This window comes from Hemiscyllium ocellatum, chromosome 12, assembly GCF_020745735.1.
Source record: "Hemiscyllium ocellatum isolate sHemOce1 chromosome 12, sHemOce1.pat.X.cur, whole genome shotgun sequence".
NCBI lineage: Eukaryota > Metazoa > Chordata > Chondrichthyes > Orectolobiformes > Hemiscylliidae > Hemiscyllium > Hemiscyllium ocellatum.
This window is the reverse complement of record NC_083412.1, coordinates 80617240-80637057: the sequence shown is the minus strand read 5'-3', so window position 1 is coordinate 80637057 and position 19818 is coordinate 80617240. Positions and strand designations below refer to the sequence as shown.

General features: G+C 39.6%; 1 protein-coding gene across 1 annotated transcript in view; it reads right to left on the bottom strand.

The window, feature by feature from the left end:
* Positions 1-1083: 1083 nt before the first annotated feature.
* The window catches only part of LOC132821163 (MORC family CW-type zinc finger protein 3-like), a 58354-nt gene continuing 39619 nt past the window's right edge, over positions 1084-19818 (bottom strand). The window contains exons 14-19 of the mRNA XM_060833772.1: positions 18681-18752; positions 17670-17768; positions 15154-15371; positions 7229-8114; positions 5335-5459; positions 1084-1707 (exon numbers count right to left, since the gene is read on the bottom strand). Of these exons, the coding sequence (XP_060689755.1) occupies positions 1566-1707; positions 5335-5459; positions 7229-8114; positions 15154-15371; positions 17670-17768; positions 18681-18752 (1542 nt within the window). The 3' untranslated portion in view covers positions 1084-1565. The remainder of the gene's footprint in view (positions 1708-5334; positions 5460-7228; positions 8115-15153; positions 15372-17669; positions 17769-18680; positions 18753-19818) is intronic.

Genomic DNA, 19818 nt, shown 5'->3' with positions numbered 1-19818 from the left:
GATGGGTATATGAATAGGAAGGGTTTGGTGTGCTATGGGTCGGGTGCTGGCAGGTGGGACGAGGTTGGGTTGGGATATCTGGTTGGCATGGACGAGTTGGACTGAAGGGTCTGTTTCCGTGATGTACATCTCTGATTCCATGACCAGACCCCTTTTTTATTCCATCGTCTCATCCGACCTGCCTGAGTAAACCGATCACACAGTCCTTTGCGGTATATAGGATTGGTATCGTAATTTCTTGGTATACGCAGGAAGTCCATGCCTCTATCCCTCGCAGATTCTGAAGGCTTAGAAGCTAAGCTATGTACTTTCAATTAATTGTCAAGAAACAGCATCCAACAAAACTCCTTAATGCAAAGAAGGGATGGATATAAAAGTGCCCTAGACTGGTCTGTGACCTGGCATGCATTAACATATTGATTGAGGTAACAAGCCACAGTTTGCCCAATCTCAACGCTAAGAATAGTCCACCTATTTTTAATATATTCATATAATCCATAGGAAGAGTTCCATCCTGTCCTGAGCTTCCTCTAAGAGGGAGTGTATGAGGGCACCCACTAAAACCTTACTACAATCAATGACGCTGGATTTTCTTTCAATAAATATTCAATGATACCCTGCACATCAATTTTTCACTCACCTGTTTTTTTATTGGTGGTGTCGATTTCTTGATGGGTAACAATAGACTCCACATCCAGAGTTGGCCCCAGCACCTCTATCAAGTGGGGATTTATATACTCATATGCCTGAACAGCAAGCGTCACAACAGCCATCATAGTAAACAATGACGTTCGGTGTTACCAAAATCTGCACTCACCAAGACGACCCAAGCCAGTTTTCCTAATCTTAACCTTTTGATATTGAGGCAGATTGTAGAACTATTTCTGCCAGAGCAGAGAAAAGCAACGCCAGTGTTTGTAGGTTAAAAGGGGAATAAAGAACAGCTAAGTTTTTGCAATTGAGATCACTATTCAGAAAGAAGGTGAAAAGTACATGTCATTACATTATAAAAGATTTATATTGAAATTAATATGAAATTACATAATGATGTACAGCATCATTATTTAATTCAAGAACCAACAAGATGTGCACATTATAAAGGCCTGTAGGTACATCCACAAAATCTTTTTTCAAAAAATTGAAATGATCTCCAGTTGATCAAAAGACACAATACCCTCCCATTCCACTGATCCTTATTGATTAGAAAGATGAGCAGTTGAGAGATTAACCACAGATGGCATGAGTAAAAGATTTGGATATATCTCTTTTGAGGTATTAATCTTTGCACAAGATGGGTCAAGAAATCATCAGTTTGAATTACTTATTTTCAAGGAACTACTCCATTTTACTCAGCCAGCCTGTAATACATTACTAAAGTAAACTGATTAACAACTTAAGAAATCAATACTTTTGGTCAACAAAAAAAACAGAAATCATTGTGATCACAGAAGTGCATAATTTGCTTACTTATAAGCTCTGATTTTATCAAAAAAGTATATTGACATAGTTACACAGTCCACTGATGTCTTCACAATATATCCATGTTATAAAGCAGATGATGGCCTTCATGATGTATTGGCAGATAACACCTGTTCTAAAATCTCATCAACAACTTCACTTTCATAGTTTATTTGTGTTAAGTCCAGTTCAGGTATAATCTTAACCAGGATCTGTGCAACGCCAAACCGCAGAGACCTGAGTTTCACACTGTAAAGAATGAAATGTTCACACGTTAACAATTGGGACAGTTGAATAATTCATTTCAATTAGATGGAATGTAAGATTGTCCTTACATTTGTCCCCACCAGAGATTCTTGCAAATGCTCCAACACATATCTAATGAAGAATACTACTGCAAAACCCTTTAGACATTATTATTGTTCAAAACGATCTTAGTGTTCAATCATGGCAAAACTGTCATAATTGAATTCCATCAGAACAGATTTTATATTAGTTTTACAAAATCACTAGCAATCCCAATATAAACATTAAATCTTCTCAAAACTCGCTATAAACATTAAGATTCATTAGAATGAGAAAATTTCTTTTTAGTTTGAAATGAAACAACTCAAACTTCAAAAAATTACTTATTTCAACAATCAGTGCACAGAATGGGCTAAGCTTAACTTCTGTCAGCATTCAGAGGCATGTTTCAATGGGGAGAATGGCTGCATTTTGTTAGTTTCCCCTCCAGAGAAAATGTCAACAGGAATAGGAACAAAATTTCTTAACAATCGTGAATTCCTAAGCTTACGTCAGGTTTGTCAAACATTTTTGCAGGTCAGGAATAGTTCCAGCTTTCAGTGATATTGGACTGCCCAGTTTAGGAGGGGTAGACAAGAATTGTAAAACCCTCCTTTTCATAGTTTCTGAAATCCATTCAACCTGTGTGACCAATGTCAAGTTATGGAGAAATTCTGCAGGCCAGGGAGAGGTGCTGAGGGAGGAGGACAACCAAACACACCTTACTGTTTGCTGCAAATGTTGGGAGCATGGCACTGTCTGCAAGCAAGCATAGTGTCTGGCTGGAAGGGGGAGTCACAGGCAGATTCCCTGAAAGACACAGCTACCACAAAAAAAACACACCAGCAAAATTGAGACCCCAGACCTTCAATCTCAGACTCCCAAGTATTCAGACAAGCACTTAACAAATACAACCTAGAATGGAAGCAGTCAAATCCCATCATATTAAACATAGGAATAGGTGGAGCAGCAGAAATGGCTCACTCACCACCTGAACAGTTCCAAAGCAGGAGAGCACCATGTCGCAGATGTAGGGGACTCTGGCTAGACCAGAGTTTCCTGTGTATCTCTAATCGACTCAGGGAAGAAAGTCTGTGCAGAATGCTGAGAAACACCAAAATGAACAGACTGTACAGGAACAGGGTAAGCTACTTTGAAGGGACAGGGGAACAAAGAAGATGATGCCTCTATTCCAAGATCTGCTCCTTAAGCTTTACAATCTTATGACAGAAAGCTGAAGGGAAAGCCAAAGGGATTGCCTAAGGGCAGGCAATCACAGTGGTCTTGATGGTGATGAGGAGCTTCAATTTCTCTGCAATTAATTTTTTTCCAAAACTCCACATATGACCCTGCAGGACATTAGAACTGCAGCAACCTGATACACCGATCAGATCACCAATAGCCTTTTTAAAAAATCAGGCTTGTTACAACATTTTTGGACACACAGCACAACACATCCTGGATGGGTATAGCTCCAACATAGTCCTGGGAGCTTGACACCATCCAGGACAAGGCAGCTTGATTGGCATTGCATCCGCAAGCATCCACTCCTTCCACCATCAACACTCAGTGGCAGCAGTGAGTAAGTACCTACAAGATGAACGCAGAAATTCAAAGATCCTTAGACAGCACCTTCAAACCCAGTATCACTACCATCCAGAAGGACAAGGGCAGCAGATACCTAGGATCACAATATTCTGCAAGCTCCCCTCCAAATCTCTCACCATCCTGATTGGAAATATATCACCATTCTTTCACTGTTGCTGGGTCAAAATCCTGGCATTCCCTCCCTAAGAGCATTGTAGGTCAACCTACAGTCAGTGGACTGCAGCAGCTCACTGCCACCTTCTCAAAGACAACTACAGGCAGACAACAAACGTGCCCCAACCAGCGACATCCACATTACAAATGAATATAAAACAAAGAGGGTCACAGGACTTGTGTCAGTCCCAGGATTTACCAGCTCGATGGCATGCCTTTCCATTACTGTTGCAATGACTGGAGCCATTTTGTGCACAGGTAAGGAGGAACCTGATGTCTTCTGGCCTGAACATAACCCCAAAACCAATCTCAAGTCACAAACTGTACCCACACCTGACTCCTCTCAAAATTTACATAAATCTTGAGCAAAGTCTGACAGAGTTCACAGATGTAGTTTGAGTGTCACAAAGTGGCATTACTCACATTTACCAACCTAGTACAAAAATTCAGCTGTCAAATTGAATTTTTAAAAAATTATTTGTGCATTGAGATAATGCCCTCGGAAAGCTTTTTTTTTGAAATAGAAGCTCACTAGCACTGAATGTTTCAATGCTATTTAATCATCAGGTTGAAAGCTAAATTTTGGAAGTGTCCTTGTGTTTTATTAAATTCCATTTCAATCAGGAAAAATTCATCAACATTCCCATGGCTGAAACCAGAACCACTGTTTTCATAGGAATTAAAGCTTGAAAATGATTCCAATCAGAGGGTCATCGAGTCTTAAGAATGCAGAAACAGACACTTAAGTCTACCAGTCATAATCCCAAACTAAACTAGTCTCACCTGCCTGCACTTGGCCCATATCCCTCCAAACATTTTTTTTATCCATGTACTTCTCAAAATGTCTTTTAAACATTGGAACTGTACTCTGATCCACCACTTTCTCTGACATTCCATACATGAATTATTCTGCCCCTCATGTCTCGTTTTAGATCTTTCTCCTCTCATCTTAAAAGAATGCCCTTTAGCCTTGAAACTCCACACCCTAGGGAAAAAAAGCTCTTGCCATTCGTCTCACCTACATCCCTCATTATTTTATAGACTTCTGAAAGGTGACCTCTCAATCTCATACACTTAAGTGAAAAAAGACAGTCCCAGCCTATCCAACCTCTCCTTATAACTCAAACTCTCCATTCCCAACAACATTCTGCTAAATCCCATCTGAACCTTCTCCAGCTTAATAATATCCTTCCTATAAGAGGGAAACCAGACTGGACACGGCCTTAGCAATGTCCTTTGCAGCCTCAACACAACATCCCAACTCCTATACTCAAAAGGTCTGAGCAATGAAGGCGAATATGCTAACGGCTTTCTTAATCACCCTTCTTATTGCCCTGAACCCCTAGGTCTCTCTGTTCTACAGCACTACCCAAGGCCCTACTTTTAATTGTATAAGATTTGTTTTACATCTTCATGTAAAATGGGTGATTGCAATATCACTAATGTTTTATGTCCACAATACATTTCCCATTAAAACTGAGGTATCAAATCGATAGTAAATTTATTGCTCAAGATCAAGGTTTAAGTGTTTTGTTCCAACCCTACGTTTCCAGAGTTGATTGATAATTTCATAGCTTGCCATGAAGCACTGTCCTTCGATCTTGTAGATCCTGGTTAGGCCTTACTGAATCACCACTGTTCACCATCAGATCCCCACCTTCAATTCCTTCAAGCCTTGTTCAATCACATATAAGCAACCATTCTGAACGGTAAGCCCCAACACATACTGCACCATTCCTAAGGGTTTTTCCTAATCTAAGTTTGATATAGTTTCCAAATAAAAATTTTATTTTTCTTGCCCCAGTAAAATCTCAAAATGTAATGTTTTACCTCGTGTCATTGGGAAGGTTACTCTGTTGTGCTTCAGTGACTTCACGCTTTAAACATTCCACTTCTTTACAAAGATTTGCCCATTTGAGCTTGATTGAATCATTTTCTCTTTGTAATCGTTCAGCCTGTGTCCGGGAGGAAGGGAAGAGTAGAAATAAAAACACTTTCATAAAGGTTGGTCTCCAATTATAAAAATATACTATAGCATTAATTTTATGAACAAACTACGAAATTATTATATCAGACAAATCCTAAATTTCTGAGATTTGTATAACAGGAAAAGAGATACTGAAAATCAGGCATACATAACTTTCCCAGTATTTGGAACTGAAATAATGTGGCTAGAAAGGAGCCTGGAAACATAAACGCTAAAATAAAATGATAAGAAATCCTAAAGAGAAATTCTAAGTAGTTGATGCAGGTTGTCACAAAATAATTGAAATGAATACTTAGCTAAATAAACCAGCCTCAATTATTCACTGGTATCGTGTAATGGAATTGAGAGCAGAATAGTGACCTATACTATACCCAGTTTGACATCTTGAAGAATGATTTTGTTCCATTCCCCCACTCAAAACGAGTTATCGTGTCTGATGTTTATTATATTATAATGACTAAGGTATCATGATACAATTGTTTGCTTTTTCATTTTTGCACCAAATACAGGCTCAACAGCAAAGCACCCACAGTTCCGGTTTCAGGTATCACCTTTATGAATGTGCATTACTTAATGACTCAAATAGAATGGATTTGGCTGCTAGAACTGTCAGCCTGAATACAAATTGATGCAGCAGAATGAAATGTCATTTCAACCAAAGTCAGTACTACTGAGTACAAAATGGGATTCCCAGATGAATGGTGGTGCTGAGTACGTGTCCTTTGGACTGACATTCAAGAATGAACCATTTTTAGCACACTCAAGAAATTGAGTCTAATAGAGAAGGACTGTGCAAAAACCAAGGTGAAGGACAGGTACAAGCTTGTGGATGAACAAACTTGATTCATCAAATCTCTTTAGAATTAAACATCTTTAATTCTAAATCGCAAGGAAAATAAAACTGTTGTAATCCATTCTGTAATCAGTTCTTTTTCAGCTTAAAACCTTAAAAGATGGGTTTGTTAAAACACATTCTGCACACACTGGACAGAAAAGGATACCTTCCCTGAGAACATTGTGGTTGCTGTGGTAGAGACTTTTGCTTCAAGTTGTTATTGACCCTCACTATGCTGTTCTAGTACAGCTACAATATTGGATTCTACCTGGGAGTGTGGAAAATTGCCAGGCACATCCCGCTGACTAGAAGCAGGATAAAGTGAGGTCTGCAGATGCTGGAGTATCAGAGCTGAAAATGTGTTGCTGGAAAAGCGCAGCAGGTCAGGCAGCATCCAAGGAACAGGAAAATCGACGTTTCGAGCACAAGCCCTTCATCAGGACTTATGCCCGAAACGTCGAATTTCCTGTTCCTTGGATGCTGCCTGACCTGCTGCGCTTTTCCAGCAACACATTTTCAGCTTAGAAGCAGGATAAATCCAGTTTGGTCAATTACTGCGCCAATCAACTCTACGTTGCGAGGTGATGAAAGATGTCAATGTTACTGTCAAATGGCAATTAATTACCAACAACTACTTATTAATGCTCAGGTTGGTTCAACCAGGACCACATAGCTCCAATTGTTACCATAGCACAGTGAGAACAAAAGGATGGAATTCCAGCAATGAGAGGAGAGCGACTGCCCTAAACATCAAGACATATTTGACTGAGGATGACATCAAGGAACCTCAATAAACTGAAGGCAGTGGGAACCAAGGTGAAATTTTCCATTAGCTAATACCTGGCACATTCGTGTCAAAATTTGAAAACCTATTTGCCCATTTGCATACTTTAGTTACTTACTTCTTCTTTATGTTGATCACGTTCAGACTTGCAGCTTTCTAATTGTCGAAACATACTGTCCAGCTGCAGAATTAGCTCATCTTCCTCCTTTTTTACCAAATTATCATTTTCTTTCAGATTACAAGTGAAACATTCAAACTTTAAATTCTCCAGCGTCTGGCACTGTCTCTTTAACTTTTCCATTTCCTTTAGTGCCAGTTCATATTGGGTTGCCTTTTCCTCATTGCTAAGTTTGCAGAAGTCATTCATACTCTCTGCATGGTCCCCAATGACAAATTCAGACTGTGTCCACTGATGGCAGCACTCCTTTTTGACAGGGCACTCACTTTTTTCCAAAAGCTTTCTTTGAACATTTTCCAGTTCTTTTTCCATCAGTTCACATTTTGCTTTGTAGCGATCCCTCTCGTCAGTCATGGCTTTCAGAAAAACATTTTGCATGTTTCCTTTTTCTCTGGTTTGAGCTATGCTTTCCATGTCATTTGCCGAACACTTAAGGTTGTCATCTTGAGGCCGTTGAATTTCTTCTTTCTGATGACTGGCGCCACTGGATAGGTTCGGCTTCTCAGAACCACTGTCCTCCTCCTTGACTGAAATTGGCGAGTTCTCAGTCTGTGTACCTTTAGCTTGTTCTTCACAGTTATTGGGCAGTACATCATTGACGCAGTCAGTCGTATCTGTACTTGCTCTGTGCTCATGTTTTACTTTTGACAAGTCAAATGTTAAACTCGGTCTCGGTGTACTTTTCTCATCAACAATAATGACATCGTCATCAAATGTCGTATCATTAACAGTTTCCCCATTTACAGAGCTGTCAAAAGATTTTCCTTCATCTAATTTTGGTTGCTTTGGATTTGGACTTGCTCCTGCATTAAGTGGTCGTTTAAGACTAGAAGAAGAAGTGGCAAAATGTTAGCATTAGCGTGCAGAGCAATTGCAGGACTGTGTTATGTAATTATTCAGCTAAGTAGTTTTTAATTCTCCAATATTGGTAAGATATAAATACTTGATTCAAATGAGAAATTTCTCATTTTCAAAAGTATCTTGAACTTCAAATCTTAATGCATATCATTCAAAATCCCTTCAGATTTATTCCAAACTTCCTCTCCTGCAGATGTTTGGGTACTGTTCCACAACTACTTTTAAAGTACCTTACGAGTGTTTGGACAGCTAGTTTTTCTTGGATACTCAACAATATTCAATGTTGCTGCGACTAACAAATTTTTCAGCAGAGTTCACTCGCCAGCAATTTGAAACCTGATTGCTGTAGGGAAAAAAACATGCATTTGTAAGCATTTGTGACAAAGAGGACGTTCTAAAGCACTTTGAAGCCAATGAAATACTTTTAAAGGACAGTCACAAGAAACAAAGTTGCCTTGCACACAGCAAATACTCTGAAGAATGTCAATGTGAAAATGGTCAGTTAATGTGTTTTTGATTGAGAAGTAAATATTGGCCAACACACCAGGAAGAACTCACCCTGGTTTCCTTCAAAGCAGTGCCACGAGTACTTTTACAACAACCCGAGGACAGACTGAACCTCAGTGTAACCTCACCTAAAAGAGCTCTCCAACACTGTAGCACTCCAACAATGCACTAGCATGGTGGCTGTGCTTTTTGTGCTCAAGTCCTGGAATAGGACTTGAACGCAATCTTACAGCTCAATGGCAACATCTAAAAGCTCAGCCATGGGTGACAAACAGAATTCTGGAGAAACTCAGCAGGTCTGATGGAACCTGTGGAGAGAGGAACAGAATTAACGTTTCGAGTACAGAATCACTCTTTAGGGCTGAGAGGAGTTCATGATGAGTTCTTCAGTTCTGAAAAAGTCATAACAGACTCCAAAACGATAATTCTGTTCCTCTCACCATAGATGCTTACCTGACCTGCTGAGTTTCTCCAACATTCTCGTTTGTCTCAGATTTTCAGTATCCACAGTATTTTGCTTTAGTTTGAATCCCGGGTAAGACAGCAGTCATGAACAGAAGAGGGAGTAAACTCTGGATTCTGATTCTTTTTTCCCTAAATCACTAGGAAGCACAAATTGAAATTTCTACAACTGATAATGAAATTATCTCAAATTATTGTTATTTGCTTAAGGAAGTAATCAAGCTTAAAAAGATCTAAATTAAACCCAAAGTCTGTGGTGAAACATTAAATAAAACGTAAATTTACTAACAGTTTAACGAAGTGAAGATCTATCCCAAGCAATGCAGTTTACTGAGCCTACAACCATCGGTGAAGTCATATTCAGATTAACATTTCCTTCAGGGCATTATTGACAATACTGGTGCTGTTTCCCTCTCTTGTCCCGAATTGGAAAAAAAATGATCAATTTTTTTGGTGGCCAGCTCTCACCTTCACCTGGTCCATCTCTGACTCTTCCCTCCCACTTTTCCTTGACATCTGCTTCCATTTCTGGGGATAGGCTGGCCATCCACTACAAACCCACCGACTTCCACAGCTATTTGGATGGTTTATTCTCTCAGCCCGTTTCATGTAAAGATTCCATCCTGTTCTCCTAGCTTCGCTCTCTTCACATCATATCTGTTCTGATAATGCCACCTTCATAAGAAAGTAGACAAGCAAGAGGCTGGAAGAACACAGCAAGCCAAGCAGCATTAGGAGGTGGACAAGTCAACATTTTGGGTACAACACTTTTTCAGGACCTGGGGTGGGTGTAAGAGGAGCTGCTGATAAAGGGGGTTGGGGGGCAAGGTGGTGAGGTGGGGATAGGTGAACACAGGTAGTGGTTACGTTGAACTGTCCCTCTTCAGTGCCTACACAGGCACAGTGCCCCAATTCTTCTGCCATTACTGGACACCAATGACTACATGGTGCAGCTTCCTGCAACCCAGGCTGAACTACAGCAGTTCATCGACTTCATCCACAACTTCCACCCCGCCCTCAAATTAAATTGGTCCATCTTGGACACCTCCCTCCCCTTCCATGACCTCACCATTTCCACCTCCAGCAACAATCTCCAGACAGACATTTACTACAACCCACAGAGTCTCACAACTATCTGGACTACAGCTCACCCCACCCAGTATCCTGCAAGAACTTCATCCCATTCTCCCAATTCATTTGCCACATCTGCTTGGATGAGGAGACATTCCACTCCCAAACATTCCAGATATTCACCTATTTTGAACAACATGCTTCCCCGCCTCTATCATTCAGACAGCTCTGCACCACACCACTTCCAATCCCCACTCCATTGCTTGAACACCCTTGCCTCTAAATGCAATAAAAACAGGGTCACCATTATCCTCACCTACCAGTCTCCGCATCCAACACATCATCCTTAAACACTTCTGCCAACTCCAACCAGACCACACCACACCACCAAGAACATCTGCCCCTACTGACCCCTCTCTGCGTTCCACAAGGACTGGTCCTTTTATTAATTCTTCGTTTGCACCACTCTCCCTACCAACTACCCTGAATTCAAGGAACCTTCCCTTGCAACCAGAAAACATGCAAAACCTGCATTCACACCACCCCTCCCCCACACCCCCATCCAGGGCCCCAAACAGTCCTTCCAGGTGAGACAGAGGTTCACCTGTCTCTCTATCAACTTAGTTTATTGCATCAGGTGCTCCTGATGTGGTCTTCTCTACAGAGGAGAGACCAAACACAAACGAAGGTAACGTTTTGCGGAGTATCTGAGTGGGCCCAGAGGGGTTGACCTGATTTTCCAGTTCCACCCATTTTAAGTCCCATTCCTACTCCCTTTCCGACGTGATCACCCTTGGCATGCTCCATTGCCACAATGAACCAAACCGCAAATTGGAGGAATACCATCTCATCTTCCACTTGGACAGCCTACAGCCTAGAGGACTCAACATTGAGTTCTCCAATTTCAAATAATCTCCCTTCCCACTCCTCGACTCCCTTACCCAGCAGCAACCCCCTGCAGAAACCCAACCCCGGTGTCAAGATACAAATGAGGCTGCCCTCAAAGTGTCAAATCAATCTATTTTTAATAAAATATTTGAAACTGTAAAAGCTCTGCCCAGCTTCATGAGACAGCCTTGTTTTTAACTCGCAAATTAAAACTCTTGCAACAATTTGCATTGGTGGCATGACCAGTAAGCTTATATATTTGTAGGTGTAAAGATATGACAATACAATTCGAGACGGAAAGAGGAAGAGCGCTGCAAAATTGGCAGGGACAGTGGTGGGGCAAAAAAAGGGAAGAGACTGCAGAGGAGTACAGAAAAGGAATAGAAAGATGAAGGGGAAAGAGTGAGTGGGGTTGGAGAAAGAACACAAAGGAGCAACGGGAGAACATGGACAGAACGAAAATCCACAATGCAAAGTGTTAACATGTACATTCTTATTACTAATAACAAGTTTTATTGTTTTTCTTTCAAGCTTCTTTTTTTCAATTCCGCAGAATTTTAATTTTTGAGCAAAGAAATGATAAAAATGGTTAAACAACCAAGTAGTCTTGATTGCAAACAATCCATCCATGAGGCGACTAATCTTTAATTATGCAGGCACGGTGCACTTCCCTGCTACTGTCCGACTGGCTGAAGTACTGAACATCTGTGAGGGTCCATACATATATAAGCACAAGGAAAGTTTCGAGTTTTGGATGAATCAGAGTGCTCGTTCAGTCGAAACTTCACTGTTGGTTAAAGGAAATTCATTTTCATTAAATCTAATGCATGTATTTTGGAATGGACCGTCTTGGGACAGAAGCTGAACTGAAAAGGAAGTTGAGCACACACAGATCAGCCGAGCACTTGCAGTGTATAAAGTGCAAAGACATGACCAGTTGTGAAATCCTGCTCAGGAGGTGACTGGAATGAGCAGCAGTCATTGGCTCAACATTGCTATGGCAGAGAAGGAAGCCACTGAGCAACCGTTTTCAATTCAGTATAACTAAGGAGTGAGGACTGCACTTGTTAATTAATGCTAGACTTCAGTCTGGTCAACCAGTGAGACATTTTCAGAAGACGTGATTGGGAAGCTAGACAGCAAATAGTCACTGAGGTATTCCAAGTTTGAGAGTTGTTGCCTGGCAGCTTTTTGCAGGTAGAAGCAGCAGGAAAGCCTCCAGACTAATCTGAGTTGCCAATGAATGAGAATCAGAAGGTAAAGCTTTATGGGGAAGAGAGGAGATTCCTGTGAGGAATCAAGGGTTTGAAGGACTTTGCGACTTACTGTAATAACTAAAGAGAAAATGGACTGCTCAACCAATTCATAAGATATGCCATAGTTGTGTCTGAGGTACAATTCATAGTTTATAGGCTTCCACAATCTTGCTGTTAATTCATGTTTTTTTTTCCAGCATGTTAAAGTACAAACGAGACGGTAGTGTTTGGTTTGTTGACTCTTGTATAATAATGTTTCTGCTGTTGAAAATTACAGAATCCTGTGGCTTTATTCACAGCTAACTGAGATTTGTAGTTTTGTTCAAATTAACAAAAAGATATTGATCTCAATCAAAATCACTGACTGAAATATACAGCAGATTGGAGGGAGAATAAGAGGAAGAGGTGGCAAAACCAAAAGTAGTTTGAATTATAAATTTTAATAAAAGAGTATTCAAGTTGAAAGGTGGAGAGGCAGAAAGGTTAAGATAGAAACTCTGGTGTCAGGCTTATATATCTGAAGGATCTGCTCAACAATGATGACCTGAAGTGATCCATAATAAGCTAGTGTTGGAGGTGCTCAGAAATCGAAGGGCTGGGGGAAGGTCCAGAATAGCAAGCAACATTGAACTGCAGGGCGAGGACCTTTTTTTTAAGAAAGGGAACCAACGTAAGTCAACATGGAGACAGAGCATTGAGACAGCAGGATTTCCTGCAGGTTAGCATGCAGACAGTAAAGATGTGGGTGATCTCATATTCATGGCAAATGGATAAGGGCTGACAGCCAATAGACTATTGGCTTTGTCAAGACTTGATGTAACAAGAGAATATAATCAATGCAGCTATATGACGGTGATGGGATAATTCTCTTTGGAATCCTCATCAACTTAAGAAAATGTAGAAACAAACATTTAAAAGTATACAGCTCAAACAGCATGATTTTTATTTAAAAGATATCATGCTTCTGCATAATGAAAAGTTCAAATCTGTACAATTACAAACTGACCTAGTCATATTAGAACAAATACACCAACAAATATGGTAACTGATGAAAAATTCAATTTTGAAAGGTATTCAACTTGCCAAGATGATACACTTGATAGCTTCTAAGAAATGCAATCGAACAATTTTGTTTTGAATTGACAGCAAGTTAAAATGTTACAGTGAAAATGTAAAACAAACATGATTGCATATTCAATGTGAAATTGAGGAAGACCTCCTACCATAACTCTGAAAAGTTGTCATACTAGGCTTTATTTGGACACCACGAAAATGAGGCTTCTTTGAAAAAAGTGCTCATTATAGGTGAAAACCATTTTCAATTATTTAACAGTGTAAGGTTTTCTGTTGCCAGAGTGGGAACTGGACTGGTTAAGATGACAACACAACAACAATTAGAAGGGACTTCATTTGGGGAAGATTTATTTTAAGATTTATTTTCATATACAGCAATATAAAACAGGAGTGTAATTCTAGTTACAATGAAGTAAGGTTATGCAAACAATTTTGTTTTTGACTATACACTAGTAAAATTGTTTCTGGATTTAATCATTAGAGATTTCTACCTGAATGCTGTAGTTATATTGTTGCTAAATTACAAGTGCCCCTGTCAAAACATCACTGATTCAGAATTTGAGAGAATAATAATGGCAAACTTGTAAACACATGGTTAATACTTGCTAAAAAAAGGACAATTTTCAGAAATTCATATCCCTTTGTACCATCCCTTGCTCTGCAAGGTTATTGTATGATGTGCCTCACCCCACTGTTTCACAAAAACAGTACCTTGCTCTCAAGAATTGATGCCATAATTATGAATCGAACTCAGTGCAGTTACAGACATTATTTCAGTACAAGATCTTGACTAAGAACCTGGATATGCATTTTTTTTGTTAATTAATTCAAGGGACATGGTCATCACTGATCACCCCCACCCCCCCCCCTTTAACTGAGACGACAGAGGAGATCTGCCTTCTTGATCTGCCGTAATCTACTTCCTGTAATTAGATCCACAATGCCATCAGGGAACAAATTCCAAGATTTTGGCCCAGTGACACTGAAGGAATATATTTCCAAGTTAAAATGGTTACTGACTTGGAGGGAAAATTGCAGGTGATGGTGTTCTCATGGATCTGCTGCCCCTGCCCTTCCAGATGGTAGCTATCATGGGTTTGTAAGGTGCTGACAAAGGAGACATGGTGAATTTCTGCAGTGAATCTTGTTGATGGTACACACTGCAACTACTGAGCAAGGGAGTGAATGTTTCTGGATATGGTACAAATCAAGCTGACTGGTTTGTCCTTGTTGAGCACTTTTGTATAGCACCCATCCAGAAAATTCAGAAGCATTCCATCATACCCCTGGCTTGTGCCTTGTAGGTGGCTGACAAGTACTTGGGAGTCAGGAGGTGGGTTAAAACTGCATCCACAGTTTTATTTTGGCTAGTTCAGTTCGATTTCTGGTCAATGATAACCCCCAGGATGTTGATAGTGGGATTCAGCATTGGAATACCCATGAGTGTCAAGGGGATAATGGTTAGATTCTTCGTTCTGCCACTTGGCCAGGTCATGCTGCATTTGGATATGGATTGCTTTGATATCTGAGGAGTTGTCAATGGTATTCATTGGCTTTGGAGTATTAGGAAAGGAACTACTGAAACTGGCGATCAACTGCTGCAGTTAGAATTTATAAAACTGTAGGAACAACTTACTGAAAACACATTTCTGATGCATACATTCCCATACAAACCTTTCTAAAATCAGAGAACCCCCTACTAAAACCAGGTACTGAGATAATATGAACAACCTTAAAAATCTCACTAACCTTTGATAATTAGATGGTGTTTGTGGAGATAATAACGATTTGACTTCCACAATTTGAAGATCGCTCACAGGAGAGGTTGAGGCAGTTGTTGCTGGGCAGGGTGATATGTTCAAAGTATTGTCTCCATTGACCACCCACTTAGTGAGATTCTGGGCACTTGAAGTTACTTCTGTGTTTTTATGAGGGCCTGTCTGTCTTGGCAATGTGGCCTGGAGGTTCTGTAATAGAAAACTATATACTCTCACTATCATAAAATCTGAACTAAATGCCAGGCAACAATTACGACTTAAATATATTACACATTTAAATTAACAGGCAAAGAGAAGAACTTGTATAAGTTATTTGGATTCAAGGGTACCCCTTTAGGAATAGAAAAGATCAATTTAAGCGAGGTGAAATTTGTCTAGTTCTTGAATTCCAGCACCACTTTGATAAACACAATCAGTTTAAAAGCGACAATTTGGAAAGCACCCTCCATTCCTTTATGTCTGAAAGTCAACAAGTCGACTCTGTACAACAATTGAATGAGAACAGATCCAGAAACAGATTAGGTGCTCCAAGGAGAAGTCACTGTGGACTTGAAACATTAATTATGTTTCTCTCGCCAAAACTACTGAAATACTGCCAGATACAGAGTTGCTCCAGCACTTTGTTTTTAGATTTCGAGGAGGAAATAAATAGCAAGATGAAGGAAATAAATGAAGGAAAGTATATGAAGGAAATAAATAGCAAGATGCATAGAACCAACTTATAAACCATGAACAATGTTTTCTTCACAAGTCACATGGTCCAAGCCCAGTATCCTGCTCAGCACTTCTAAATGTTTCTCTTTTTCAAGGAATTAACCAAATTCAATTTAAAAGAATTTAGGAACTCTATCAACACAGTATCCATCTTCTACGTAAAGGCACTTTTCTAGCCTCCTCTGTCTTAATAGAAAAAAAAAGCCTGAAAAATTTAAGCCCACTAGTTTCTGTCACACTGATCAGTGGAAATATTTTATCACTACTTAGCTTGTCACTTTCCTTTGTAACCATAAAAAGTACCAGCTTTTATTTATCTGAAATCTAATTTAAAAATCTCCTGTCTTCTTAAACCAGCGTTTGGAACGCCTCGTGTTGTTCCTTAATTATCAATGAGATTGAATTTAGTATGCTTAGTAGCTCTTAGATTTGGTTGCTAGTTAAATTTTCCTTTTACACTGAGGAGAAAAATAAAACCCACAATGTAGACAGGAAACAGCACACAGTAACTACATGATTAATTCGGGGCTCAGGAAAATTAACAGTAAAATTCTCAAATGTAAGAAAAGCAGTATGAATGCTGGAAATCTAAAATGGTACAATGCTGCAGAAACTAGGCAAGTGTGACAGCATCTGTTGAGAAAAACAGCATTAACATTTAGCGGGGTTTCAGAAGAATGCCACTTGGAGGTGGCGCAAGGAGTGCACAGGCACAGAAACTCAAGACACAGATGCCTTACATCTGGAGGTTTTGCTTTCATTTTGGAGAAGGTACAGGGAGGAGAGAAGGTCCTTGGCGCTGTCAGCATGTGCCTACTCTCAAGATCACATTCAGCTGAGCCTCACTCTCTGTTGCCCAACCAAATAGCCACACTATTACCTATTCTTCATCCCCACTCAGAAGGGCCACCTGCTGCACAACTGTGATGGTATCATCAGAAATGGAATTTATTTACACAGGTTCATTCTGGCTGAGAAACCTTTGCCATTTTGATCACCATCTTTGCATTCATGCTGATCACTCTGTTAATGTTTTGAACGCAGATCTGAAGAGGGCTGGAAAAGTGATGGATTTTATGCTGAGAAAAAGTACTTGAAGGAGCAAGTGGAACAGATGGTAAAGATGCACACAATAAAAGGCAATGAGCGTGCTAATGGTACTAGAGAAATGATATGGATGCATACTATGTATTAATGACTGAAAATAGATCAGCTCTGCTGACTAAACCGATACAAAACACAGCGGAATGGGCAGGAAATCTAGAACAAAAACGGGGGGGGGGGGGGCTATTGAAATGGAGGACAGAAGCCAAAATCTTCAACATTGTTACTGGTCATGCTAAGATCATTGAAAGAAAATATTTCATCTGCTGTCACAGTCTCATGACTGCTGAAAAATAATCAGCAAGTTTGATATGAGATTATTTAGAGAATATCAACTGAACAATGTATAGCAGAAAGCAAGAGGCTTGACTCCAATAAACCTGGAGTCAGCAAATCCTAGACATACTGGCAATAAGGCACCACCAATTTGCCTCGTTGATTCTGGGAATTACCCAGTGATCCTGTATTTTGTTGCTACTCAATGAATTCTGTTGGAAAGTGACATATGGCTGTGGGTTTCTTTTTACTGCAATGCTCCTTAAATGTATGGCACAAGAACAAATTTAAAGTTCATACCTGAACAATGTATGGGGGAGACAATTGAGCTGGCCATAAAGCTGTAACCAAGAGCTAATACTTTATTGCATGTTAAATATTTAATAACAGTACCTTTGCCTGTAATGTCTGCTGCAATAATTCCTGTTCCTTTCGAAGAGCATCAGCTTCCTTCTCATATTTCTGTATGATGTTGTGTAGGTCTATATTACGCTGTGAATCATAAGACCATAAGACCATAAGACATAGGAGTGGAAGTAAGGCCATTCGGCCCATCGAGTCCACTTGGTGATAAACAAAACACTTCACTTTGGAATTCCTGTTAGGTTACCTTCGTTTTTTTAGACCAATTCACCCAAAGTCATCTAAAAACAACAGAAAAAAAATCTAGGAACTTCAACCACAAATCACATTTCTCCAAAGCAAATCTGATTTTAAAATTATTGCATTAAAAATCGATCCTGCCCATAAAACTGGCCACGGTCAGAGACTAAACCAGTGTGGCAAAGCCCTTAATTGTACCCATCTGCAGCCCTTCAATGGGGTTCAAAAATGAAATCATTTTACTTTTAAGTTAAGGACATTAATGGGCACTGTTGCAAAACTTTTAAATATAAATAATTAATTTACTAATATTTATAATTTATGACCTCATGGCAAAAGGCACAGCTAGTTAACTGTGATTGCAATATAATTAAATTTCACATTCAGTTTGAGGAAAAGAACAGTGCATCTAAGACCAGCGTTTTACATTGAATAAAATAACTAAAAATGCTCTTGTTCCTGATTATTTCGCTTTGAAATCTGGACCATGTTTTCACTTAAGTATATCAAGGAATTGTTTTTAATATGAGAATGAAAGATTTGCATTCTAAAACACCGCACAATAGTGCTGGTTCATAGAAGATTGACAAATTCACAAATGTTCAAAATTAAAGATCAAATTCAATTCAGAAATTTTGCACAAGGAAGTGAAATATTTGCCTGGATTGCAGATTGCAAACTCTACCCTTTTATTATAAAGCTAGTCATATAAATAATGGACAATCCTTAAAAGTCTTTAAGAACATTCTACAAAGCATTCAGGAAGAATATCCCAAGAGGTCCTGCCCCTTAAAACATTACCCGTTGTTTCCTTCTCTCCTCCTGAAGTTCTTGTTCCTTACGTTTGAGTTGCTCTTCTAAGATCTTGCTCTTCTGTTGAGAGAGCAAGATGATCAGAATTCAGCAATGAACTAAAGTCAATATTTCATTAATTTTGCGCTTGTCCAAATTCAGCTTTGTGATTATGACACTCTTGACACAATCATGTCGAATTTCCTATTCCTTGGATGCTGCCTAACCTGCTGTTCTTTAACCAGCAACACGTTTTCAGCTGTGATCTCCAGCATCTGCAGACCTTATTTTTTACTCTTGACACAATGGCAATTAAAATCAAAAAAAATTCGAGGAACATCCTTCTTCAGTAGGACAAAACGACTCAGTTCGAAAACCAAGATTCCTGACTCATGCTAATAGTCATCTGAAGGAGGAGGAAAGGAATAATCAATTTCTATGTTACCGGAAACAACCTTGGCCTACATACTAAATGTAAAACAAAGAATAAGGGTCCCTAGGCTCTCTCCAGTTTAGGGTAAACAAATAACTAGGGATACAATAGGACCCTTTTAAGATTAACAAGGCTGTCTATGTGTGGCACCGTAGGAAATGGGTGGGATACTAAATGAGTATTTTGTGGAGGTATTTACTGCGGAGAAGGATACGGAAGGTAGAGAACGTGGAAAAATAAATGGTGATAACTTGAAAAGTGTTCATATGACAGAGACTGTGGTGGTGGGTGTCTTAAGGCGCATAAAAGGTAGATATACCCCTGGGACCTGATCAGGTATATTCCAGAGATTTGTGGAAAGCTAGGAAATGACTGCTGGGTCCCTTGCTGGGATCTTTGTATCACAGCCATGGGGGAAGGTGCTGGAAAACTGGAGGTTGGTTAACATGGTGCCATTATTTAAGAAAGGTGGTAAGGTAAGGCCAAGGAACTATAGATCGGTGAGCCTGATGTTAGTGGCGAGTAAGTTGTTGGAGGAGCTTCTGAGGTACAGGATTTACACATAATTGGAAAAGCAAGGACTGATTAGGAATTGTCAACTTGGCTTGAGAAATTATGCCTCACTAACTTAATCAAGTTTTTTTTGAAGAAGTGACAAAAAAAATGTATAAAGGCAGAACAGCGGACAGTCTACATAAAAATGATGTTTGACAA